The 26,638-nt window shown below is 37.5% G+C and overlaps 1 protein-coding gene and 1 non-coding gene across 2 annotated transcripts in view; both read left to right on the forward strand.

Annotated features, from left to right (window-relative positions):
* Positions 1-26,638, forward strand: part of MALRD1 (MAM and LDL receptor class A domain containing 1) — a 930,206-nt gene that overhangs the window by 129,073 nt on the left and 774,495 nt on the right. The window contains exons 10-13 of the mRNA XM_069086118.1: positions 731-823; positions 4,158-4,365; positions 13,788-13,934; positions 19,276-19,373. Coding sequence (XP_068942219.1) covers positions 731-823; positions 4,158-4,365; positions 13,788-13,934; positions 19,276-19,373 — 546 coding nt within the window. The remainder of the gene's footprint in view (positions 1-730; positions 824-4,157; positions 4,366-13,787; positions 13,935-19,275; positions 19,374-26,638) is intronic.
* On the forward strand, positions 22,678-22,781 carry LOC138160031 (U6 spliceosomal RNA). The gene has a single exon (XR_011168058.1). It is a non-coding gene; the product is annotated as a U6 spliceosomal RNA (small nuclear RNA).

The following is a 26,638-nucleotide window of genomic DNA, read 5'->3' on the forward strand; positions in this document are numbered from 1 at the left end:
TCTATCTATCTATCTATCTATCTATCTATCTATCTATCTATCTATCTATCTATCTATCTATCTATCTCTGAGAGAGAGTAATAATCACTTATATAGTCAGCATTGTACACCAATATACTCTTGGTTCTATGGGAAAAAATTTCCTTCCGAATTCAACTGGAAGGGGGTAGTGCAAGAACCCACATTGTCCCATTTGTGGCATTGACTGAGAAGTTGGGGGGAAGCCACTGCTAGAGTTCCAGCAGCTTTCAATCTCACCATTCTACTTCATTTAAGAAAAGAAAGCTCTCTGTGCTTGCATATGACTTATACCTTAGCAGTTATTACACAGCTATTAGCACTACATTAATTACTTCTGCGGTAGTTTTGTTTGTTTTTAAGTTAGTGTTACTTTTGCTGAACTATTTTTTTCTTTGTTACAAAGGATGTCTATCTGGATAAAGAAATAGAGGGGGAGAGATGCCTTTGAAATAAAGATATATATAAATACTTGTCTAATGCTTATACTTATGTGACCTTGGAGCAAGCCACTTAACCTCCTTGGATCTCAGTTTCCTATTCTATAAAATTAAGGGGTGCATTAGATGGTCATTAAGATCCTTTCTAGCTTTAAGTTTGTAATCTTATAAATAAATTTAAAATAAAAAAATATGAGAGTGGAATTGGGGGCAAAAGGGAGTAATTTTAAGAAATAACATAAAATGTTGGGGCTTTTTTCTGTAATTTACAGGGGAAAGAAATACTATGGACAAGTAATGCTTCAACCATGGGTGACTGGGTGAAAACAGAAGTGTCTGTACCTGAGACCATGACACAATTTAAGGTACTAAAGGGGAAATGATTAATATTTATCTCTTTTATAAAAGTTTCATATACATTTTTGTACTCTTATGGTTATGTACTCTTGGGAATGTACTCTTATGGTTACTGGATGCTTCTGGCACCACTTAGGCCAACATGACATGAGTAGAACAGCTATAAAATTAACCTGGCACAATGGATGGAGTGCTAAACTTGAAATCAGTAATAACTTGGATCCAATCCCACCTCTGACATTAGATTTGTGACCTTGGGCAAGTCACCTAACCTCTTTGTATCCAGGATTAACTATGTCTGCATTGGTGGATAGAGTGCCTATGATGACAAAATCTTCATTCCTTACAAGAATAGAGGAGTCAGAACATGCTTTGGTGCTACTCACACAGTCCTCATTTTCCCCAGCTTCAGTCAGAGAATTCAGGAGCTTTTCCATAGAGCTATATTGAACATTCATGCAGGCTGAGAGATAATTTGTTATTTTGACTGCACCTATGTATTAGATAAGACAGTGCCATGCATGTAGCCATCTATATTTCTGTGGGTCCATGGACAGCTATGTAAACCTAGGACATGCTTGAATTGCTGCTACTTAAAAAAATATATATTGATGGGAAGCTTTTATATTCAGCAGGGATTAATATTATTAACAATACTTCTTTATTATGGGGAAACTCCTCTTCTGTTTGCACTTACTCTAGCTGGAGTGAATTAGAATAGGAAGAGGTATGGGTTATGTCTATTTATACAGTGATATAATTACAAGGCATGGGGAAGATTTTTGCATTTGGCCGTACTATCAGTCTTGTTGCTGTGTTCTCCAGTCTCAGAGCTCTGCATTCCCAAATAAGAAGCAGAAGAGGAGACACAAGGAGATAGGTAGAGAAGACAGCATTTTGCTCTTTAGATTCCACATGAGACATAGGGTATCTTTCCTGAACTGTATCATTTTTATAGCAAACCCAGAAAGGTTCAGTTTTTCTCTTGGCCTGTTACACTAACTTTCCACACACATACATTCTTATTTTTGTTTCCTGTGGACATCTAGTTTTTAACCCCCAAAGGCACCACTGTTAAGTTGGTTTTGGAATATTATTTACTATAACTAAAGGATAAAATTTGAAGGAAGTTTCAGATGCAGATTTAAAGCTAAAAACAGAGATAAATAGATATTGGTGCTGTGGTCACTGAGTGCTTGGCAAAGTGCCTGGTATATAATAAGTACTTAATTAATGCTTGTTGCCTTGACTTGCTAGTAGTGTTGTGGTTTTTAAGCACATTGAAAACTCTAGGGGCGGCCAGGTGGTGCAGTGAGTAAGAGCACCGGCCCCAGAGTTGGGAGACCTGGGATCGGTTCTGGCCTCAGATACTTAGCACCTGCACAAAATAAATGGTCGTGTAACATTGAGCAAGTTACTTAACCCCAATTTCTTTATAAAAAAAAAAGAAAACTCTCATCATGGTCAGCTGCATTTAACATCCAACTCATGAAGAAACAGGATGATTTCTATGTTCTAAGTGCAACATCACATCAAGTTTTAAAATCTAGTTTTTTCCACCAAATACTTGGTTGCTTTTTTCTGTGATAGCCCAAAGTTGCAGTAGAAATTTTGTATAATTATCAAGGGCCAAAATTTTTAGTTAAATTCAATTTTTCAAAGGATTTATTCCAGAATATCAGTGTTCTAGTTGACTATGGTATAGTGAACAGAGTGATGGTCTTTGAGTCAGGATGGCCTGTGTTCAAATCTTGTCTCTGATGCTTATTACCTCTGTGATCATAGGCAAAATTAGTGATCTCTTCAAGTCTGCTTCATTATCTCTAAAATGAGGAATAAGAATGCTAGTTTTGGCCATCTTGTGGAGTTGTTTGCAGCAGCTTAAGTGAGCTAATCTATATAACACACTAGGTTAACCTTGAAGTGTTAAATGACTCTAAACTGTTACTAATTTTATTCTTATATGAGATATGATTTAGGGTTTACATTCCTTTATAGGACTAAATGTCCTTACCAATATTTCATTTTGGGTAATGTGCATAGATATATAGATATAGATACATATATACATAGTATATATCTATATGTATAAATCTCTATATTTTACCCTGTCTGTCTGTCTCTGTATGTATGTGTGTGTTTATATATATATATGTTTAGATAGAGAGATAGATAGAGATAGATAAAGAGAGAGATAGATAGATAGATAGATAGATAGATAGATAGATAGATAGATAGATGATAGATAGATAGAGATAGATTACATTCATCCCAATGGGAACTCTTGGTGGAAGGGTCTATTACACACATTCTCTCTCTCTCTCTCTGAATTAGTTCAGGAGTATATACAAAATCAATTGAATTTATATGCCCTGTTAAGAGACAGTAAACATAAATCTTTTAATAACTTTATCTCTTGATCTCTCTATCTAAAGGAGTGTTAAGAAAACAATCATGGTGTTTGTGGCCGGCATTATTTCCTAAATAGAGAGATAATGTCTTAAGGGTTTCCCATGAGACTTCTGATCTGTTGATTTGGCTATGCCCCATTTGGTGCAGTTAAGATGTGTTCCCTTCAGTTAAGTGAATAAATGAAATTTGAAAACAGACTGAGCTCGGATTTGAGATTTCTTCAGAATGCTCTCTCTGCTTGGGGCAAAAATGGCCCCAAATTGACCCTGTGAATAGGAAAGAAGATGATGAAAACACAAGTCGGTCATTTAGTCAACAAGTTTGGCTTCTGATTCAATTCACTCTTTGTAGGTCCAACATCTTTTTATATGTTGGAATCAACAAGTATTTGTTAAGCACCTACTATGTGTTAGGCATTGGTGAAGGGAATAAACATTTCTATGGTCACTACTATGTGCCAGCCACTGCGCTAAGTGCTTTACAAGTATTAAAATCATTTGAGCCTCACATAATAAACCTTGCAAGGTAGGTGCTGTAATTTGCCCCATTTTACATTGAAGGAAACTGAGGTAAACAGAGGTTAAGTAACTTGTCTGTGGTCATATAGCTATTAAGTGTCTGAGGCTGGATTTGAACTCAAGCCTTTTTGATTCCACACCCTGTGCTATGTATGCTCTGCCACCTAGCTACATAGGTGGCACTGGGGACATTAGTACAAAGAATGAGACAATCCTACTTGCAAAAGCCTTACATCATAATGGAGAAAATAAATGCATATAAAAATGAATAGAGCATAAATATGAAGTGGGAGTCCATCCTGCATTGTTTTTTATTACTCAGAGGCTGTATTAACGTACCTCATTCTGTAAGTGATTTTTTAAAAAGACTCATTTTATGTTCATTACTATGTTTCAAACTCTCTTTCAATAGTTCATTTTTGAAGGGACTCCACAGAGTGAGTCAGGTTTTATTGGCCTGGATAGCCTTCAGGTCTATGCCTGTGAAGAAACACAGAAACAATGTCCTTGCCAAGCAGAAGAATTCTCTTGTGCCAGTGGCCAATGCATCCCCAATGAGTCGGTATGTGATTATCAGCAGGACTGCAGTGACCATAGTGATGAAGATCCTTCAGCATGCTGTGAGTGAATTAAGGCTTGTCTTTGTGTTATTCCTCTATTCTCCATCTGTTTTGATTAAGAGCATAGCTCAATTCATTAGGGAAAAAAAAGGAAAGCTGTTTTGTTCTTTTTAAACCCACCTTTTAAAAAAATGCTATTTCTTCAGTCTCCTTAGGGGCTGATTTGCTCCTTTTTCCCCGGGAAGGGTTATGTCCATCTTTCCTGCTTAGCAATTAAAAAAGGAGTGACAGGGACAAATGAAGAGACAACCCTGATGTCAAAAAGACCCAGAGAAGAGAAGACTCAGGGCAAATTTATTAACTGTGTTTAGTGATGTGAAGAATTGTTATATGGAGAAGGAAATAGGTTTCTTTTTTTTGGCCATTGGGGGCCACAGGTAGAAGCTGTGCAGAAGCAAATTTAGTCTTGATGTGTAAACAATTGCTCAACAATTAAAGCTGTCCAAGAAGGGAATGGCTTGCCCCAGATAGTGATGAACTCTTTCTCTGTGGCAGGCTTTTTAGCAGAAAGTAGATAAAATTTGTTATGTATGTCAGAGTAGCTTGGGCAAGATAAGTGCTGAGTTCTTTTTCAACTCTCAGAATTATGTAATGCCATAATTCTAATACTGACTACAGACAAGTCAATTAACCTCAGAGCTCACTAGTCAACTCTTTGAGAGTGTAAGGTAGAGAAGAGTCGCCCATTTGCAACAGTGGAAGAACTCTTCTTTCAACCAAAATAAACAGGCCCTGGGCATTTAGGAAGAGGGTGCTGCATGGGAAACAAACTCTCTGTACCTTCAAAAATATACTGTGTAGGGTTCTATCTCCATTGAGCCTAGTACTTTGGACTTCCAGTCAAGATGGAAGTTAGCAAGTAGGACTACTTTGTCTCTAGATAGATAGCCACAAACCCCCAACACTTCACTCTTATTTATCACCAACAATGGGCACCTAACAGAGGTAGTGTGGAGTAATGGGGAGTGCTGAAAACCAGAGTTCAAATCACACATCTAACATTTACTTGCTGTGTAACCTGGGGCAAGGTACCAGACTCCCCTGTTCCTTAAGTAATTCTATAGAACTTAATTCCTTAGTTATAGAAGTCTTAGACTCTACCAGGTAGAATCCTGCACTGAAAGTTTCCCATGCTGATGACATCATAACCCCTTCCATGTATTCACATCTGTGCTTTACACTACCACATGTTGTTGATTTTTAAGGGTCAGAGAAACCAATACTCCTGAACTTTAATGAAGTCCCTTTCATTGTGGCAGTACCAACCAGGGAGTGTTCCTTTTATTGAAAGATAAGTATTTGAAAGCCTGTCTGTCAAGGACCTGTAATATCATTGATTTATGAATTCCCATCATGGGAGAACTCCTTCACCAGAGGGAAGTTGCAGTCCATTTATAACTTAAAGTGTCAGAGAGTTTGCACGTGTTGCCCAGCCTCATTCAATTAATCAAGGCTGGAGCAGTATTTGAAAACAGTTTTTTCAGAATTCCAGTTCAGCATCCTCGACAATGCTGCCTCTCTCTTGAAAGAAAATGTCATTTCATTTAAGACATTCTCATGGTGGGGTCTGCTATGTAACCTAAGGATTGGTCTGAAGTTACTAAGATGTTTGTGACTTCTTATAACACAAATATTCTGTCTAAAAGAGTCCTCTGTCTCTATCAGGGACAGTCATTTTTTCATTTAAAAGTTGACATTTATTTTGCTGAGGTGATTTTAACTTAGTGAGATATCTTGTTGAACAAGAGATAAATATGGCAACAAGATAAATGCCAACTTTTAATGAAAATTCCTGCATATGGCACACTTTTGATGATAGGAAAGAGGGGATTAGAGAGAAGTGAGAGACAGACAGAGACAGACAGACACAGACAGACAGACAGACAACAAAAGGGGAAAAGAGAGAGAATCCCACGGATGGTAAGCCTGTCAGGAAACTTTATATACATTTTAGCTCCTCAAATGACTGTTAGCTTGTTTTCAACCTCTTAATAAAAAAGAAGTATAGTAAGAGTTAACTTGGGGATTTTATGGGATGTAGAATGAAGGATAGTTCAAAACAATTTCCTGACCTCATTTGTCATGATTAAATCTTTTAAAGTATGAGATGAGATTCCTGTTCCAGGCTTTATTTGTGAAAGTGATAGGATTCTGTCTGGGGTTCACCATTTGGTGACTTCTCTTAGGTAAATTCATCTTTCTGACAGCCTCCATCCTTCTTAATGCCAGGTATTAAAGACAATAGCATCACCTCACTTTTCAATTAAGCATTTTGACTCACATTTGTGTTCCTGTAATGAAAAGGATTCAGCATGCTTTCTACTTTTCTTTTTCTGATCAAAATTCCTTCCTGGTATGCTGGTACATGTCTTACATTCCAATTTTGGACACAATCCCAGTCTCGTCTTTCAATAAGGTTCCTCCTGATACCCTCCTGGCATATCTCCAGTACAGTATCTCCTGATATTCTTCTGGCATTTTCCCAGTACAGATGAAAGCAGAAGCAACCATCCGCAACAGATAACAGATAGTGTTATTTCCTAGGATTTTAAATTTTCTATGCAATGGGATTCTCTTTGACCAAAAGGAAAATAATCCTTTTTCTTAATTGCTGCCAAGTTGATGTAGCAGATGTGACATAAAAATGTCATGGTCATTATAAATGCTGTATTAATTACTTACACATTTTATCCTAATGTTGAGTATTTCATGCTAATAATCATATATTTATTCTTCCTCTGGTAACGTGTTATCCTTCACATACCACAGAAAGAAAAAAAATATAAATAAGAGTACCATTTTAAAACTTCTAAAATATAGAAGTTTTAGAATTTACAATTCATATTTTTTCTCAAAAATAATTCATAAGCCATGTCATCAAAAACCTCCATCTCTGCCTTTCTTGTATGATTATGAATAAAATCTCAACATTGCTCTATATCATTTACATATTCTGAATAGCACTTAAAAATACCTTACATATTTGGGTGCTTCTGTCATTGTTAATTTACAAAGATCATAGTCAACTAGCTCTTCTGATTAAGCAAAGTCAACAACAGATATGTCTATACACACAGACATATATATATATGTATATATATTTGCATATGTCTACATATACATATCCACTCAATCACACTCACACAGACACAAACATGAGTATACCTACTATGTTCAAGGAAATGTGCTAGTTTCTAGCAATGTAAAAACAATGATTAAAAAGTTCCTACCCTTTAGAAACTTGCTTTTCACTAGGGAGATAAATGTCCATAAGAGGCAGAATGGGTTATTTCCTCTTTCTCCAGAGAAATGCCTTTCCCTGTGAATGATTCAAAAACCTTCTCACACTTTAACATGTATTATTTATCAAGCAGACAACTACTGGTTCATGTGTAATGTACTAGAGATACAAAGAAGATGAGTTAATATGTTCAATAATGTAAAAATAATAATTTTAAAAATTGTACATCCTTACAGAAAGTTTTCAATGAATAAAATTATATTTAAACACCCCGGTTTTCCAAAGAAATTATCCATAATTCACTTTAGTAACTTGAGCAAAAAAAAAAAGCGTTAAAGAACCCAAATGGATATAAGAAAGTCTATATTCTGCTCCTAGGAAGTCACCCAGGGTCCCATCTAGGAACTTAGAAATTATTATTTCAAACACAGCTCTACTAAGTTTTATTATCTCATTTCCTAGTCTATAGTATTTTGAAAGCAGCAGATTTGAAAGGCCATTTTCAGAATCGTTAGAGTTAATTCACTAAATTCCAAGAGCATGAAGAAATGGTCATTGGTAGCTAGAGAAAGAAAAAACTACAAAAAGACAAGAGCACAAAAAATGAAATGATCTGAGAACATTTAGTGTAAGGTCAACAACCCTATACTTTTTAATGATTCTTATATATTGTACCTCAGTTAAATAATTGATCCTATGTCATTAAGAAGTCAATTTTCTTCAGTAGTATACTCTCTTTTTAAGAAGCTACAGATCTGGAGGGGAAATGTGTTACCCTGGGAGTGACAACACCCCTCCCTCCCTCACTCCTGTTCCAGACTGCCAGTCCTGTTTCCAAGTCTAGTCCTCTTAGTCATCATCTGAGAAAGCAATTCATTTGGAGAAGGGGTCAACTGCAGGGTAATTATTTTCCATAGAGGAGGCAAGTCAGCCTTGCTGAAGCAGCAAGGGAGACATGGGGGAGAAGTCAAACAGTCATCACCACCTTGACTACCAACTTTTTTCAGACTCTACTGGAAATATCTCAAGACCCTGAACCCTAAAACCTTGGGGTTTTAAAACAATTCTTCCAGTTGTGTTTTCAGCCCTCATCTTGGAAAGTAAACCCTGTGGATATGCCACTTATCAACTGCTCCTGCAGGGCCTACAGTCATAGTTACTGGAAGCCTAGAGAAGGAAATTCTTGGTATAAATATCCTTGGTGCTATCATTCCAAAATGGCCCATATGTAATGTCTCCCCTAATGGGACATGAGCTCCTTGAGAGCAGACACTATCTTATATGTTTATTTGTATCCTGAGTACTTAACAGCATTCTTTGTATGTAGTAAGCACTTAACAAATTCTTTTTATTAATTTATTCATGAATATCATCTCAATTTTTTCCAAGTATGTCCTAAAAAGACATTCATAAAATGAATTATCTGTAAAATCCACTCTTATAGAACTTAGTGGTTTTTAGAAATAATGAATAGGAGGGATGGCTGCACCGACCCTGGAGTCAGGAGGACATGAGTTCAAATCTGGCCTCAGACATAACACAAAAACTAGCCCTGTGACCTTGGGCAAGTCACTTACCACCAACTGCTCTCAAAAAATGCAAAAAAAGAGTATTATGGATTTCATATTTGACATCTCTATAATGTCAACTATAATGAGCTAAAGAAATGTAAGGTACAGTAATGTTTTATTGTACAGTATTTTTGAGTGTCTTGTCTTGAAAAATTCCCTGTATGGGATCAAACTTTTCATGTTAAAATGTAGGTTTCTTAAGACCAAGAATATTCCCATGTCTTGTTTGGGCATATCATTGAAGCTTATAGGTGTTCATTAAGTACTAACCAAAAATATTAGCAATCCATTTCTGTGCTAATTGGCCATTATCTATTTATTCCTGTCTCCTTTTTCCAGTGTCATACAGAAATTCTTCACTGCTGAGCTAGAAGCTTCACAAATATTTGAATGTGTAAGATTGGAGAATATTTACCTTATTTGTAAAAAAATGAAGCTCTTTTGCTTCGCACATACAAAACTGGTTCATTAGACAGGGGAAAGGATTATTGTACTCCAAGAATGTCGCTCATCATACTGATGAACCTGCAGTACACATTGCCTCAAATCATCAGTGGTGTCATGTTCCATACTCTGATTATGGATAGGGCAGTGTTTGCCATAATCACACACACTCATAAAAATATTCAAAGGGACTTGATAATGAATGCAGTATTCAGTTCAGACGGCAATAGAATATTCTTCGGTTTTATTAATGTTTGAGCACCCAAAACTATCCTAGGAGATTGTACAACTTAGCTGCCAGAATCAATTTGACTCTCAAGACTTTCTTCAAACTTGATCAAACTTTCATCACTATACCTTAATTTTCTGAATTATGTAGGGCATGGGAATTATTGGAAGACACTCAACTCAACTGATTAATCTTTTTTTTTTTTTTTTTAAAGCAATCGGGGTTAAGTAACTTGCTCAAGGTTACATGGCCAGTTATTTCTGGGTATGGTGCTGAGTTGTCTGAGCCCGGGATTCGATCTCCAGGTCGTTCCAACACTGGAGCCGGTGCTTTTACCCGCTGAGCCACCTGGACGCCCCTAAGCAATCGGGGTTAAGTAACTTGCTCAAGGTTACACGGCCAGGTGTTTCTGTATGAGTGCTAAGTGTCTGAGCCCGGGATTCCATCTCCAGGTCGTTCTGACACTGGAGCTGGTGCTCTTACTCGCTGTGCTACTTGGCCGCCCCTCAACTGATTAATCTTGACTTATAATTCATAGCTCAGTCATTTTCCAGAATATTTATACTCAACTAAAACCTAAAACATAAACGCTCAAATTGTCATGGGGAAAGCAGACGGTTGGAAAGACAACTAATTGCACCATGATATTGTTATTGTTGTTGTCATTTGTCCTTCATTCTTGAAAAGGACCAAACAATTTTCAGATTGTTGGGTGCTGATGGATTTCAAACATTAACTTTTATAATGGCAGTAATATTTACTTTTTTTGAAAAGTAAAATGAATGACCTATGTCATGCTAAAAAACGTAAATTATGAGAGACTTTTTTTTCTATCCAAGTGGTCTTATTTTGGTTCTGTGTGTCCATAGCCAGCTATGTACATATACATACACACATCACACATATAGAAACATAAATACCTGTGCATGGTCTCTGTGTAGGATGATGTGAATCATAGGTGAAGATGTTTAGAGGTCATATAGTCTAACTGTCTCATTTTATACCTGATCTGAGTCTCAGAGATATTAAATGACTTTCCTAAGGTTACACAGCTAATAGGTGGCAGTAAGAATTTTGACTCAGGTCCTCAGTCTTCAAATCTAGTGATCTCGCTCCTGTACCACTCTAAGAAGAAAGGGGATTTTCTGTGTTTTTGTACACATGCATCCATTTGAGTTCTCTCTTTTCCTACCACTGGCCGTCCATTACTTACTTCTGGGAGATAAGGCAGTGCCGGGCGGGTGCTAGCCACAATTGCTGAGGGCCAGATTTTACTGGCGGTGGACTAGTTCCCATGGGGAAAGTCCTTCTTTCCTGGAAAGGTGGGTATGCTGGGGAGAGGAGGTAACTCAAATAGCAGAAGAGAGTGCCCTGGGCCAAGTCCTTAGTTCTGATTTCAGAGAGAAATAGTGTGTTCAAAGGACTCTGCTCAGGTCAGTGCTCCACTTGAGGCCCCGTACATTTTTTCTAATTCAGAAATGACTGCAGAATCAGAATAGAACTTCTCTCCTGCTGGGTTATTGGCAGAGAATAAGGACTTCATGGAGGGAGGAAGTGTTAGAGCATGTTCCAAAGGGCTAATTACAAAGTTTCCGGCAGCTGTGTAGGCCATCCATGCCCATTACCCAATTGCTCTGCAATCTCTGCAACCCTACTAAGCCACTCTTTATCAGACAACAGGATTTCTCTTTTGCAATGTAAACATTTTTGGTGTTGACATTTTGTCACCTTCTCTCTGTATCCAGCGATGACAAAAGAAATATCCTGGGAAATAGGAGATTACTATTTAACAATTCTATCCAACTATACAGTGTAGACCTATCAGGGCTGAGTCTCATTCTTTGGAAAGCCCATTTTGACTAATATAATGCATCCAAGCCACTCATTTTATTGCCTTGGAAATTTGTTTAGTGGAGAAAATATATATTTATGCATAAGTTAAGAGAAGCAAAACATACCATTTGGGCATTTTCATCTTGTCTTATCAGATGACTGCCTAAGTAAGCATTGCAGCACCTAGAGGTCCAAGTATTTAATTAGCATACAGATAGCTTTAGCAGTATGGTGGTTTGCATATTCCTCTTTAATGTGTTAACCGTTGACATGTAACTAATGAGCTAACAGATCAAAAGCCCAGGCATTCCTATTTAGATGAATGTGAAAATTCTATAATAACCAAGATCTACTTAGCTGTTGCAATGTGCTGGTATATAAATGAGGAATGTGATATTGTTTTTTGATGGAAAATTCATTTTAGGATCAATCTAGTGGTAATGGAGTCTTTCTGAACTTCAGATCTCTCGTTTGCATGGTAGCACTCACTGGGAGCTAGTTGTGTCTTTGTGTACGCCCAAAGAGTAGTCGCATCCTAGTAACAATCCTGAATGCTGATAGAACATTTACCTACAGTTTCATAGTATATTTTATTAACTCATCCTCACCACAATCATTGGAAATAGGTTAATAATGCTATTCCTCTTTTACAGATGAGGACATTGTGCAAGAGAGAAGTCTTAATGTAGATTTTTCAAGGTTACAAATAAAGTTAGTGATAATTCTTGGCTTACGCAAAGCTTTAGCAAGCTGGTAGATGTGTCAGTGAGAATAGACTCTAGAGAGTAGTTGGGATAGAGAAAAGTGTCAAATGCCTTTCTTTCTTTTCTTTCTTCTACTGGAACTCCATCTTTCTTTCCCATCTACTTCCTTTCTTTTTTAGTTTTCCCTTTTCTTTCTTTCCCCTGCAGTTTTATCAATGCTTTTAATATTTTGTGTCCCAGTCATTTCCCGATAGTCTTCCACTTCCTGGTCCTTTCTCACCAACCTTCTGTTGTAAGAAATAAAAAATAGTTAACAAAAGTGGATGGAGAAGGTGACTGCCACTGTAGCATTCCATTCCCTCACCAATCAATCTCATTGTCTTTTGAAGATTGGGACCAAAACTGTCCCTCATGTTCAATTTTACATATAAGGTAATCACGTAATCCTAGGGTAGCTAGATGGTATAATGGATAGAGTGCCAGATCTGGAGTCAGGAAGACTCCTCTTCCCGAGTTCAAATCTGGCAAAAGACACTAAATAGTTGTGTGACCCTGGGCAAGTTGCTTTACTCTGTTTGCCTATGTTCCTCATCTCTAAAATGAGCTGGAGAAAAAGATGGCAAACCACTTGAGTATCTTTGCAAAGAACACCTCAAATAAAGTTAAAAAGTGTCAGACCCAACTGAAATCACTAAGCAACAACAAAATCAAATGCTGTCTTTCCCCTCACCTTGCCCAGATTTGGCTTTTAATTCACTGCTGAGTCGTCTGGAACCAGGTCACCCAGTATCCCAGATGTGGTCCTGTGGCTAGGTGAGGAAATAGAGAACATGGATTGTAAAGACCCTCTAGATTCTATTTTCTCTTGGTGATAAAGAAAGGAGCCTTTACTACTATATTAATTTACATGCTGGGAAGAAAAGTTGTGGGGCATAATATACAATTTAGAAGGTTTAAATCACCCACAAAATTACAAGTGGTACATTTTTTAAAATGGATAAAACTATTAATTGAGAAAATAAAGTGAGGCAAATAGTGAGGGACCTTACTTGGACACAAATTTGTGTCTCTTAAAAAAATTTTTCCCCACAATACTCAACAGATTTATGTTTGACAAGCAAATTAGTTACTCCCTGAAAAGCAGTGAAATTTCACCTAGTGTCATTAAATTAAAAAGGACACTGCCAATTGGAATGTTATATGCCAGACTACTGAAAGGAAGAATTTAGAAAATTGCGAGGCCTTACATAATACATATGATTCAATGATCAGAAAATAGTTTTTTTTTTAATTGGTATGATTCTTCACCAGTAATACTCCAGCTGTAGTGTACACATGTGGTTTGATGTCATGTAACATTTTACCTAATGTTCCCTTTTTTTTTTCCTCCTGGGACCTAGCAAATTATACTATGTGTAACTTTGAGTCTGATTTTTGTGATTGGAAACCATTATGGACAAAGGAGTCACCCTGGAAAATATCAAAAGAATCGCCTTCCAGAGAATTTGCTCTTCCTCATACAGATCATACAACGAACAGTGAATATGGTAGGACTTCTACATTTCTTTTTTCTTACAGTGAAGTGAAAGTTTTGTGAGAATTGCTGTATTGAACATTTTTGTCACGTGTATGCAGAATCATGGTGGAATAGTGGGCCAGTCTTGGGGTCAAGAAAATCTGTATATAAACTGTGCCTCTCCACATTCATGAAAATCAAAAATCCTACAGGTATTTAACTGTTGGAACCATTTAAACTCTATCTTGGTTCCTCTGACTTCCTTAATTGATCTGTCTAAACAGGTACCAATAAACATATTGTGAGCATACATACCCTGTTCTTTCTTCAATATGTTTTCCTCAATATATAGATTTTAATTAGTGAGAAGTGTAATCTATCTCCTTTTTTTGTACTTCTAAAACTAAAAGAAAAGTTAATACAAATAAAGCTGCTATTAAAATTCTTCCTCGTAGCCTCAAATTATGAGATTGTGTTGAAGTTGGTTTACAGAGCTGCTCCAACCATATAAAAACAAAGAAAAATAGTTTAATCTTGCCTGTGCAAATAGAGAGCAATATTTTAGCACCATCCATGTAGCCAGTCCTCAAGTACTGGGATGTAATTAAGCTACCTTTCATCTTTTCCCTTTTTTGAGCAAACTTAACTCCTTTTAAGCTGCTTAGCTTCACTAATTATTTAATTTTTCCATGTCCCTCTAAAACGCTCTACTTAGCACCTTGAAAGAAGCCCACTAAATGTCAAATAAAAGAAATGATTGCTTAAGCATCCCAAGATCTTGTTCCCTTATGAAAAATAATGACACCAATTGTAAGTTTTTTGAGTTTGTGGTTCACTGACCTCCAAAAGTACTTGTTTCTGCTTAACATCATCCTGATGTATTTTTCTATGGTGATTTCTAAAGAATTCCAAATAGTAGTTTTGATCCTCACATTAAGAGCAGTCACTAGATTTTTTGACCTTTATTCTGTTAGACAAACCTCTTAAACTCAGTTAATTATGTCATCACAGAATAAGTTCTTTGTCTTTATTTTGGTGCCAATAAGATTCATCTTGACATTAAGATTTTGTGTTTGTGATAATGATGTTAAGAAGGTGGAGATGGAAGCAAGGCTACTTATATTTGGGTATAGATGTGAGAAGAACATTTTTTACCTACTAAAAATGTAATGAATATTACATGCTGTGTCCTCTGCAAAGAAAACCACATATACAAGATGGCATTCATTTTTCATTTAATGAACATTTTTTCAGTATCACTATGTGTGTTTGTGTGTGTGTATATATACACACACACACATACATTTACACACACATATATATGCATATCTGTATATAGGTGTGAGGTATAGGTATACATGAAGCTAGGTGTTGTGGGACAGAAAGAATTAAAATTAAAATAGTTTCTTTCTTAAGGAACTTACATTTAAATGGAAAAATGAAACATTCATAGAGTTTAGCAAGTAAAAGACAATTGAAGAAGAGAGGGTACTGATGGCTAGTGAGGTCAGGAAAGACTTCCTGTAGGACCTTCATCTTCCTAAATTTAGCCTTGAAGATTTCTGTAGGTTGAGTTGAGGAAGTACTGAATTCCAGCAATGTCAGACCACCTGGGACAAAGCATGGGCACTGGAGACCACACTAAATTCAGGATTTTAATGAACAAGTTAATCAAGAAGCATTTATTAAAAACTTGCTATGTGCTAAGCCCTGTGCTACATCCTGCAAATACAAAGAAAGGCAAAAAGAGTTCCTGCCCTGTCAGAAACTCATATTCTAAAGGGGAAAGACAAGATGCAAATAACTAGGTACTTCATTCATTCATTCTATCTATCTATCTATCTATCTATCTATCTATCTATCTTTCTGTCTGATCTGTCTGTCTCTGTCTATCAAAAGAGAGAGACAGAGAGGGGAGAGAAAGAGAGAGAAATAAAGAGAGAGAGAGAGAGACAGAGAGAGAGAGAGACAGAGAGAGAGAGAGAGAGAGAGAGAGAGAGAGAGACAGACAGACAGACAGAGACAGAGACAGAGACAGAGAGACAGAGACAGAGAGACAGAGAGAGAAGACATGTAAAATAAAATAACATGGAAAGGAACAAACACAAACATTTGGGTACCCTGGGAAATGCCAAGTGGCTGGAAAATGGAGCATATGAAAGAGGGTAATGTGAAGTTAATTTGGAAAGGTAGGCTGAAACCATATTGTGAAAAGTTTTCAATTCTTAGATGTAGGGTTTTATATTTTATGCAATAAGCAAACGGGAGGCACTGAAAATTTGGGTAAGGGAATGACAATATTCCATTCAAACTGAAATAATAGTACTTCGCAAGCCCACATTGTGGATCAAACCTTACATGGAACATATTGCTGCTTTTAGGCCTTTCCTAATGATGGCAGTCTGTGTAGAATTTATCCCAGTAAGTCATCTGTGATAAATTTTGTATTGCCAGACCCTCTTTCTATTGTATAGTATAAATAATTTATAAAAGTAAAGCTGAGGGGCGGCCAGGTAGCACAGCAAGTAAGAGCACCGGCTCCAGTGTTGAGAAGACCTGGAGATCGAATCCCGGGCTCAGACACTCAGCACCACACCCAGAAATAACTGGCTGTGTAACCTTGAGCAAGTTACTTAACCCCGATTGCTTAAAAATATATTAAAAAAAAAAAAAGAAAAAAAAAGTAAAGCTGAGCTCATGAGCTTGGGGACCCATGTCCAGACCTAACTTTTGAAGATCAGAAAAAAGAGAAGGCTTGACTTCTTAAAGCGGCCAAGGAATATGTGTGAACTAGATCTTACAAACCCTTTGGTGCTAGGGATAATTGGTGGATTTGCTATCTCCCTTTGCCTTCTCTTTTGGACTCCCGCCATTGATCTCACGCGTGTATAGTTGTTTGTGTTCTCTCTCCTATTAGAATGTCATCCCCCCAAGTCCAGGGTCCACCTTTTTGCTTTTCTATGCATTCCCAGTATTTATGGGCACAGTGTCTGGCCCATAGAAAACACTTTTAAGAAGTCTGATGGACTGCCATCTGCAGACTTTCCAGCAAGCGAGTAAAAAGAAGAAATGGAGAGAATGAAGGGGTAAGGAAAGACGAGACAGAGGAGAAAAATGACGGAAAGGGGAAAACCTAACAAATACCTTTGGGGAAGGCTGGTGATGGCAGTTCCACCAGCAAGTCAATTCAAGTTAATGTTTCCTAAGGCTAACTCTCTGTCTCTCTGTGTCTCTGTCTCTGTCTCTTTCATAAGACACAGTGCTATGTGCCCAGGATATACTAAGATTAGGGAATGGACCTGTGATCTCCATGGTATAAGGAACTTCTGAATTAGGAAACTCTCTACCTCTACTTTCCTTGATTCCTTATTCAAGGAGAAAAATGGAATGATTCTTGTCCTCAAGGAACCTGCACCTTACTGAGTGATGTAGCATGTATGCATATAAGTAACTGTCGAATTTGTGGGAAATGATCATTTCAAGAAGTAGTGTCAGCAACTAGGGACATTACAAAAATGTCTAGATAGGAGATGACATCTCTTTTTTGCTTTGAATGACAGGAAGAAATGTTTAGAGGTCAAATCGTGGGGGGAGGGGTGCCAAGGATATGCTTTTCATTCCTTGGGGATTCCTCTTTGTTGATTTGTGTTCTCATAAAAGTTTAATGTCCAATTTTTGCTGTAGTTTTAAATTGCTCAAGTAGGTGATTCTTTGGAAATGTCATCCAACCCACCATTTTTATATATCCAAGTTTAGCATTTCATGGAGTCTTAGAATTAGAAAGGGCCATTCTGGATACTGTACATAACTACATATAATTATATAACTATGAAAACCATAAAGTAAAAAAAAAAAACCTGTTAGATTTAAAGCCAAAGAATGGACAATGGTGATTAAGAATGATTGGGTATGGGTAAGATACATAATTACATATATTACACAGTTACATATATTATGTATATAGGGTCATAGGAACTATTGAGGCCATCAGAACAAACCTCTTCATTTTGCACATGGTGAAAGGCAAAGTGAGATGAAATGATTTGTCCAGAGTCCTTGCTATTGTCTAAGGTGGTGTTTGAACTCAATTCTCTCTACTTGGGAGCCTGGTGTGTTTCCCTTTAGATTGCCTAGCAGTCTTTGTTTTAGAATATAAGCTTCTCAAGGGCAAAGGCAGCAATTAGCACAGTAGGTTGGCATCTAGTCAGAGATTATTAAATACTTAATTGATTTTCTTCATTTTATTTATTTGAGATTTAAGACATGAGATTGATTTGTCTCAATACAGTTTCCATTATTCCTAGATATGGACCTTGGAATTCTCATCTTCCTCCCACCCCATCAACTTTTACCCTTCTTCCCTAGTTAAATAACTTCTCTTGGTTTTTAGATTTTGAAGGGTACTTTAAGTTTTTACCCAGTATTCTCTAGTGTAGCTAGATTCTAGTGTTGCTGATTCCCATTGCAAGCTGGTTAGTTCATTCTGTAGCAGTGTATATCAAATATAACTTGACATTTAGCTCTGAATTCCCTTTCCTTCCATGCAATTGAATTGACACATGTCTATGAAAATGGCATTCAGAACACGCTCTTGTCCGTCACAATGGCCGACTTGCCAAGTTGCACATCAACGTGTATTTATCAGGGGGCAGGTTCAAGCCTTTGATGTTGTTTTGCAGAGGAAGCTTCCTTGTAAGTTTTCACTATTCAGTGATGCTAACCCTGACAGCAGCCAAAGTATGTTAAGGTTGGAGATGATATAAGATGTTATCCTCTGCTACCTTTGCCTTCAGTGCATCTGCTATAGTCAGAATCCCGAGGCAGTTATTTTGCCAAAGTTCAGATTAGATCTTTAATTAAGCTTTCATCCCCACTAGCATAGACAACAATGTCAAGCTGGCAGGCCCCAGGAGAAAGGGAGCTTATTTCATTGGTTCATACCATTCAGAACTTTGTGAAGATGTTTAAAAAATAAAGCTCTCATGGGAATTTCATAAGGGCAAGTTGAATACATAACAGTGAGCTTAGACACTTAATTTAATTTTGATTTCAGAGTCTATTTACATTAGCAATTGTCAGCGGAAAACATTCTTTAGGGGTTCCAAAAAAGAAACTCATTTTTAAAAAATCAATTAGACTTGATTCATGTCAAAATACTAAGTATTATTAATAAAATAAAATTTAAAGAAAGAATTTTTGGTTATTTGAAAAGATGCTGCATAAAAAAAAGAAATATAATGTTGTCATATCTGAATAATAAGATAAATTGAATATTTGGGAGGATTTAATGCTAGAGACAAGAATTGCTGATACTAAGTGGGTAATGTTATAGTTGTAAGTATATCTAATGCCACTTTCTTTTTTTTTTTCAGGGTCATTCATTTATTTTGGCGCAGGCCCACACCCTGCTGTGTCCCTTCTTGGTGGTCCTTTCCTTACTGTGTTACATCCTGCCTCTGCTCCCTGCCAGGTACCACGTCTTCTCAATCCCTACTACCAGTCCATTACTTTGAAATTGAAGCCTCTGACACATTTAGGTCATTGCCTTATGTTTACACAGTGCTTTGTATTTTTACAAAATATTTTCATTTCATTTGATCCTCATAAGAATTCAGTGGGTTAGATAATGCAAGTGTAATATTATTCCACTTTACACATGAAAGAGACTGAGACTCCAAGAGATTACAACTCACCCTAAAAAGACTAAGATAGTGAATAGTAGAACAAGGTTTTGTTATCATGTCAAAAAGGAATTAGCCCCACCTATCCTGCCATTCCTGAATATCTTTTGTCAAAAAATAGACAATCTGGGATGGCTAGGTGGTGCAATGAATAGAATGTTGGCCCTGGAATCAGGAGGACCTGAGTTAAAATCTGACCTCAGACACTTAACACTTACTAGCTGTGTCACCTTTGGCAAGTCACTTAACCTCAATTGCCCTGCATTTGAAAGCAAAAGAAAAAGCAAAAAAAAAAAAAATAGAAACCTCTTTTTAGACACTGAAAATTGGTATTTGTAACACTAATCATTGTGGTCTTTAACTATTTTCTCCTTTTCTGTTCATTCAGTAATTTAAAATATGTATATAATGCCATAACAATAAAATGATACAGTTAGTTCAGTTGAACAACCAGTAATTTTACCTTGTGTGTGTGTGTGTGTGTGTGTGTGTGTGTGTGTGTGTGTTAGGTGGGGCAAAACAATTGTTAAGACAGAATTTTGCTAGACTAATGTGAATTGCATAAATTTTTAATTTTTTCATCAGTCAGTGAACATTTTTTAAGCTCTATTATATGCCTAACATGGTGCTATGTACTACTGTGTTTCCCCGATAATAAGACACTGTCTTATTATTTTTTTGGACAGAAAAACACCAGAGGGCTTATTTTCAGGGGAGGGCTTATTTTAATGAACATTGACAGCAATTTTAATAAAGAGGTAAATGTGAACAAAAAAATGTACCTTTATTCAATAAGCAAATCACTGGGGAAGAACAGGATGACGCGCTCCCTGCTGCAGCTCTTATGGGGTGCAGCTGGGAGCGCGGCGTGCGTTCCACGGGGGGGGGGGACAGTGCATACAGAGGGTACCGTAATGTAGCGTGTAGCACAGGGGATCACCTTCACTACAGTAGCAATCTCAATAGGGCTTATTTTGGGGGGAGGGCTTATTTTAGAGGAACCTTACACAGTAAGGGGAGGGCTTATTTTCGGGATAGGTCTTATTATCGGGGAAACACGGTAGGATACAAAGATAAAAGTGAAAGTCCATGCCTTCAAGGTTATGTTCTATGAGGGGAAACACCATATATACACATAGTAATACCAATACTACTACTAATAAAATAAAAGTATTTATATAGTGTTTTAAATTTTGCAAGGTATTATACAAATATTATTTTATTCTCACCAACCCTGAGGTAGGTTCTCCATTTTACATATGAGAAACTGAGGCAGAAAGCAATTGAATGACTTGTCTACTGTCACAGAGCTAGTAAGTGTCTGAATCAGGATTTGAACTCAGGTCTCCCTGACTTCCAGAGTCATTGCTCTGTGCATAGGCCAGCTAGTGCCTCATTTAGGTACATAAAGAACACTTATAAAACAGATATGGGGCAACATTGGGGGCACAGTTGGAGGGAGGAACTAGCAACTAGGGAGACCAGGAATGGTCTCATGTGGAGGGTGGAGGTTGAGCTGAATGTTGAAGGAAGCCAAGGATTCCAGGAGGCAGAGACCCATTCACTTTGGCCAAATAAATAATCACCTCTAATCAGATACACTATCTCGTCTAGTTCCCAGGTTCCACAAACTCCTGAGCTCTCTAGCATAAGAACAACCCCCAGAGCTTTGGGGACATTTAATTTACTGCTCAGTAACTTTCCTCTCCTTCTCCTTGTCATCACTTAACTTGGCACAAGGTGGTAAAAATAAGAAAACCATCAAGAGATCAATAGTTGTCACTTTACACCTCATTGCCCAGACTTCAGAGGTTGAAAGGATTCATCAGGCTCCGCTAGAGATCAATTGGGCATCATAGGGGTCGCAAATGAGATTACTTTCAGAATCCAATGTGGAACAAAGTAAAATGGGATTTTCCTCCATTCTCCCATTCCATTTCCCCAGGATGCTTTCCTCTTGACCTTTCTTTCCTATTGCCATGGCTAGGATAGAACATGCCTAGCCCTTCCTTCTTTCCTACCTAAATCTATTTAACTTCTCCTGTTTTAGCTCATTGGTAAATCTATGTTTAAATAGCCCAAGATCACTACTTATTGTTTAAAGTGCTTTCATAAACTGGATATAAATGCTATTATTATTATTATTATACTGCAAATAGGCGGAGACAGGCCAGTGGAAAAGTAGATAGGGTGCTGGGACTAGAGTCAGGAAGATTTGAGTTCAAATCTAGCCTTCATCTATTAGCTGTGTGACACTGGAAAAGTCACTTAACTTCTGTTTCCCTCAGTTATAATATATATATATATTTATAATATAGATATTATATAATAAAATATAGATGATGATAATAGCACCTGCCTCCCAGAGTTGTTGTTAGGATCAAATTATAAAGTGCTTAGCACAGTGCCTGGTTCATAGTAGGTACTGTTTCTTTCCTCCCTCTCTCTTTCTTCGCTTACTGTTTTTCTTCCTTCTTTCCTCCTCTCCTTCCTCCCTGCTTTCCTTCTTTAATCTCTTCCTCCTTCCCTCCCTTCTTCCATTCCTCTCTTTCTTCATAAATAAGCATTGGAAGTCTAAGCATCTTAAGAGACATCATAGATGTCAGTGACCCAGGGTACCAACTTAAACGGGTTTATTAATCTTTCCTCTCAAAGCTGATAGTAAAACATGAGAGGTCAATAGAAATGCCTTGGGACCTCTTTGAGAGAGGATCCCTGAGAAACAGTAAGATTACATTTTAAAAAGAGTTTTAACCCATTGTGTTCTAATGGCAATTCATTTAAAATCATAGGATCAGAGATTTAGAACTAGAACAGGTCTGAGAATTCAACTAGTCCAGGCCTCTCAATTTCAAGCTGAGGAAATAGCCACAAAGAAGGAAAATAAGTTGCCTGTGGTTGCAGAAGCTGTTAGTGGAAGAGCTGTGATCCTGACTCACCTCCCATTACAGGTATAATATTATTTCCATTCCACCAGGCTGCCTCTCTCAGGTCACTAAATTTCAACTTATGCTTGACAATGGTTAATGTATTTGTTACCACATTGGACCAAAATGCAGGGCTTAACCACTAGCATTAAAAAAAGATACTTAAGTGCTTGCTTTAGCAGCACATGTGCTAAATCTGAATTGATACAGAGAAAATGAGCACATCCTCCCAAGGAAACATGACATATAAATGAAATATTTCATATTTTTATAGGAGTGGATGTATGATATACCCTGGTCAAGTCAATGGCACACAATGAAGAAAAAATAACTTTTGGAATGTCTCAGGAAGAACCACTGGAAAATGGGAAAAAGGAAGGAAGTGGAACAATAGAAAAAGGGACTAACTCAGCTCAGTGGTGGGAGGGGCTCCCACTGAGTAACATATCCATAAAGGGAGTAGCATATTTTGTAACAGGAGATGAGGACCTGATAATGGTGTAATCTGCAGGAATTTGTTGCTCAGGGGATCCTGTTTTCTGAGAGGATGTTAAACCTCAATGGACTTCTTCCTGCCTCAGGAGAAGGGAACTCAGAATTTCTCAGGACAAATGACATCTAGAAGATTACAGATCTACTGAGGGGATTTCATGGAAAATAGGAAAGAAAACGATCATGGGGAGGACAGGTTAGAAATGGATAATATTAACAGGGGATACAGGAAAATCTCTATCATATGACAGTCCTTCTATCTTTATCTCCTGTAGGAAATGCTACTTCTAAGAATAAGCAAAGACTTCCAAGAATAAGACAAGGGGGGGGGGTAAAGTCTACAAGGTGATTAAATTTTGGATGATTAAATTTTAAATTAGAGATAATTCTACTCTACATAACTCCCAACAAGTGTGTCTTTGGTTAAAGACCCTCAATAAGGAAGGAGAAATCCATCCCTAACTGCCAACTTCTGCTTGCTTGTGCCCTGCTTTTATTGCTATATCCATGGGATCATGGGAGCTGTGCCTCTGCCTCTCCCTCCACTCCTAGCTCAGGAAGGCTTCAGTAAGTGACATGGAAATAGGTGGTCCCAGATCTAGAGTAGAATCATGGAATCATACATTTAGAGCATGAAAGAGGTGGTCAGAGGCCATGTAAACCAATGTCTTCATTTTACCGATGATAAATTGGATGCCCACGAAGATGGGAAGACTTCACCTAAAGTCCTGCAAGGGAGCAAGTGCCAGAGGCCTGATTCAGACCCAGACCCTTGGTCTCTAGAGTCTGTCTTCTTTCCAAGGAGGCTGGGAAAAGTACACTGGCTGTGGTGGGTGTCTTTCAGGTGTTTCAGTCATGTCGACTCTACATGACCCCATTTGGGGTTTTCTCAGCAAAGATACTGGATTGGTTTGCCACTTCCTTCTCAGGTTCATTTTACAGATGAGGAAACTGAGGCAAAGAGGGCTAAATGACTTTCCCAAGGTCACACAGCTAGTGTCTGAGGCCACATTTGAACTCAGAAGATGAGTCTTTTGATTCCAGGCCTGGCACTCTATCCACCTCACCATCCAGCTGCCCCTGGAGTCAGAGAACCTGGCTTCCAATGCCACTTGGAATCCTTCCTTCCTGGTAGTTATGGTCAATTCTCTAGGTGTCAATTTTCTTGTCAATGTAAAAGAGAGGAGCTGGACTAAAATGACCCCTTAATCTTGCTCTAAAATCATGCTTCTGTGAACTTTCTACACTTTGTTAAATCCTTTCTGGAGAAGGTGCTTGCCTGTTGCCTTTTCTTTCTACTAGAAAAATGAAGGATTAGACCTATTTACAGTTGAGATAGGGTTAATTGGTTAATGCTGCAGTGTTTACTCTCTAGAGGGAAAGCAGCAAGGGTTTTATTGGCTGTCTGGGACAATATTTGAGGACTGGAATTAATTTGATAAATGTTCCCTGATTTAAAATTGTCTAAACATATACATATTCATATGTATACATACACTTACACAGATCACTTATCACCACATGCTTATATATGTCACCGCATATTAATATATCATATATATATATATCATGATATTTTGATACATGCCCTATATTAACATATGGTGATATATGTTGTTTTGGCATAAAAGTTCTAGTAAAAAATGAACATACCCAGGGGCTTCTGGTAATTAGCTTTCCTGGTCAGTCATCCTAATCAGAACATGTTGGTAATAGTTGTCCTTCCTGAACAATAGATACAACTTTTTGTAAAAAGTTGTACAGGGGCAGAATGATAAGCAAAATAACATCTTTTGCTTCAAAGAAAACCTTCATTATGCAATTAGGTCGTTTTCCCCTACAGCAAGCAATATGCAAGCCAATAGAGCTAGATCTTTCTTTTTAAGGACTTTGAGGGAACATGGGCATCTTTTTGAAGCTAGTTTTCCAAGTGCATGGTTTTAGGATCATTTTGTAAGGTTTGTTCAAGCTTGATGTATGGACAGCCCATGCCATCAACATGCACACATGTTCTGTAAATAATCAGTACTCAAGATGTAGGCCTTCATTTAAAAGCTACAGAACTATCACCACCGTTGGTGCCTGGTGGAAACTTGGCATTTTTCCTTGGAACATCCAGGAGGGATGAGGATTAGGCCATCTGGCAGTCTGGAGCTAATCATTTTTGGGTGGGACTTGATGCACATTTGTTCCTTGTTGTCAGTGAACTAGAAAATACAAAATGAGGTGGTTAATAAGCCTGTTATCATTTGTAGAGCTTGACTCTCTGGGATACTGTACACATTGCAGAAGGTTTGCCTTGTAGGAACTTAAATAAAACAAGGCTGAGGGTATAAAATTAATGGGCCCTTGTATTACCGTATATTGGCAATAGCTTGGCAATGATTGGAATTTGATTGAAATGGTGAGTGAAGGAGAAATAATATTTTTTCTTAAAAAATTAATGGGCTCTTTGTAATTGTTTTTGGAACATAATGATTAACTGGCAAAGGAAGACTGAAAGAAAATTTGCATAAGCAGACTAAGGCATTTTCTGCTGCCCTATCTTGTTTGATAGGGTTTGGAACCAGAGAATTTGAGAATGTTAAGCAATTTGAGGATGTTAAGGAATTTGCCCAAGGTCTCATAGCTAGGCAGTGCAAGAATTGGGAGAACATAATTATCTGTAGTGTTCTTAGCACTACATTATTCCAGGTCTTAATGATGTTGGTAAGAAAGAATGTAGGTATGAGGATATGTTGATATGATATGAGAGGGCAGGGGCAGGATTGCAATGGACCATATTGACTGAATTGAAGGAGATAATCATCAGAAGAGCAAGTGGAAGAAGGGAAGAGGAAGAAACAAGTATTTATTAAACACCTGCTATGTGCCAGGTGCTGGGCTGAGCTCTTTAAAAATATCATCACATTTAATCTTCACAACAACCCTATGAGATAAGTGTTATATTACTGTGCCCATTTTATAAATAAACTGAGGTAGACAAAGGTGAAGTAACCTGCCCAGGGTCATACTACTAGTGTCTGGTCAGTGAATGAGGCTGGATTTGAACTCAAGTCTTGCATACCTGACCAAGCCCAGAACTCTGTCCACTGCACTACCTAGCTGTAAGTTAAATAAATTTGTTATTTTATTCGTTCTTTTTTTTTTGCCATTTGGAGGACAATTGGGGTTAAGTAACTTGCCCAAGGTTACAGAGCTAGTTTTTTGTGGGGGTGTTAAGTGTCTGAGGCGGGAACCAAACTCGGGTCCTCCTGACTCTGGGGCTGGCACTTTACTCACTGTGTCACCTAGCTGCCCTATTTTATTCATTCTTGTCAAAAGGACTATATCCCTTGAATGATGAGTTAATAAATGTAAAGTTCTTTGCAAATGTAAAATGTGACATAAATATTAGCTATTATTACTAAGAGCAATAATAATAATAATATTATTTTTCTTAGGTTTGCCAGAGTGGCAGCTATGTACAGTTGATTACACTCTTTGATGCAGCCTTGATGGTGTAAGGCTCCTTTGAGAAATCATGTCCTTCACACAGCGACGCTCAGTAATGTTAAATATAGAGTCAATAAGAAAGCACAAAAGTAGGTCAAAGCAAATGAATGGGAACCCAATATAAAGTGATAGTGCAGAAG

This window comes from Petaurus breviceps, unplaced genomic scaffold (assembly GCF_028583685.1).
Source record: "Petaurus breviceps papuanus isolate PSGF00001 unplaced genomic scaffold, PetGlider_PUasm1.0 178, whole genome shotgun sequence".
Taxonomy (NCBI): domain Eukaryota; kingdom Metazoa; phylum Chordata; class Mammalia; order Diprotodontia; family Petauridae; genus Petaurus; species Petaurus breviceps.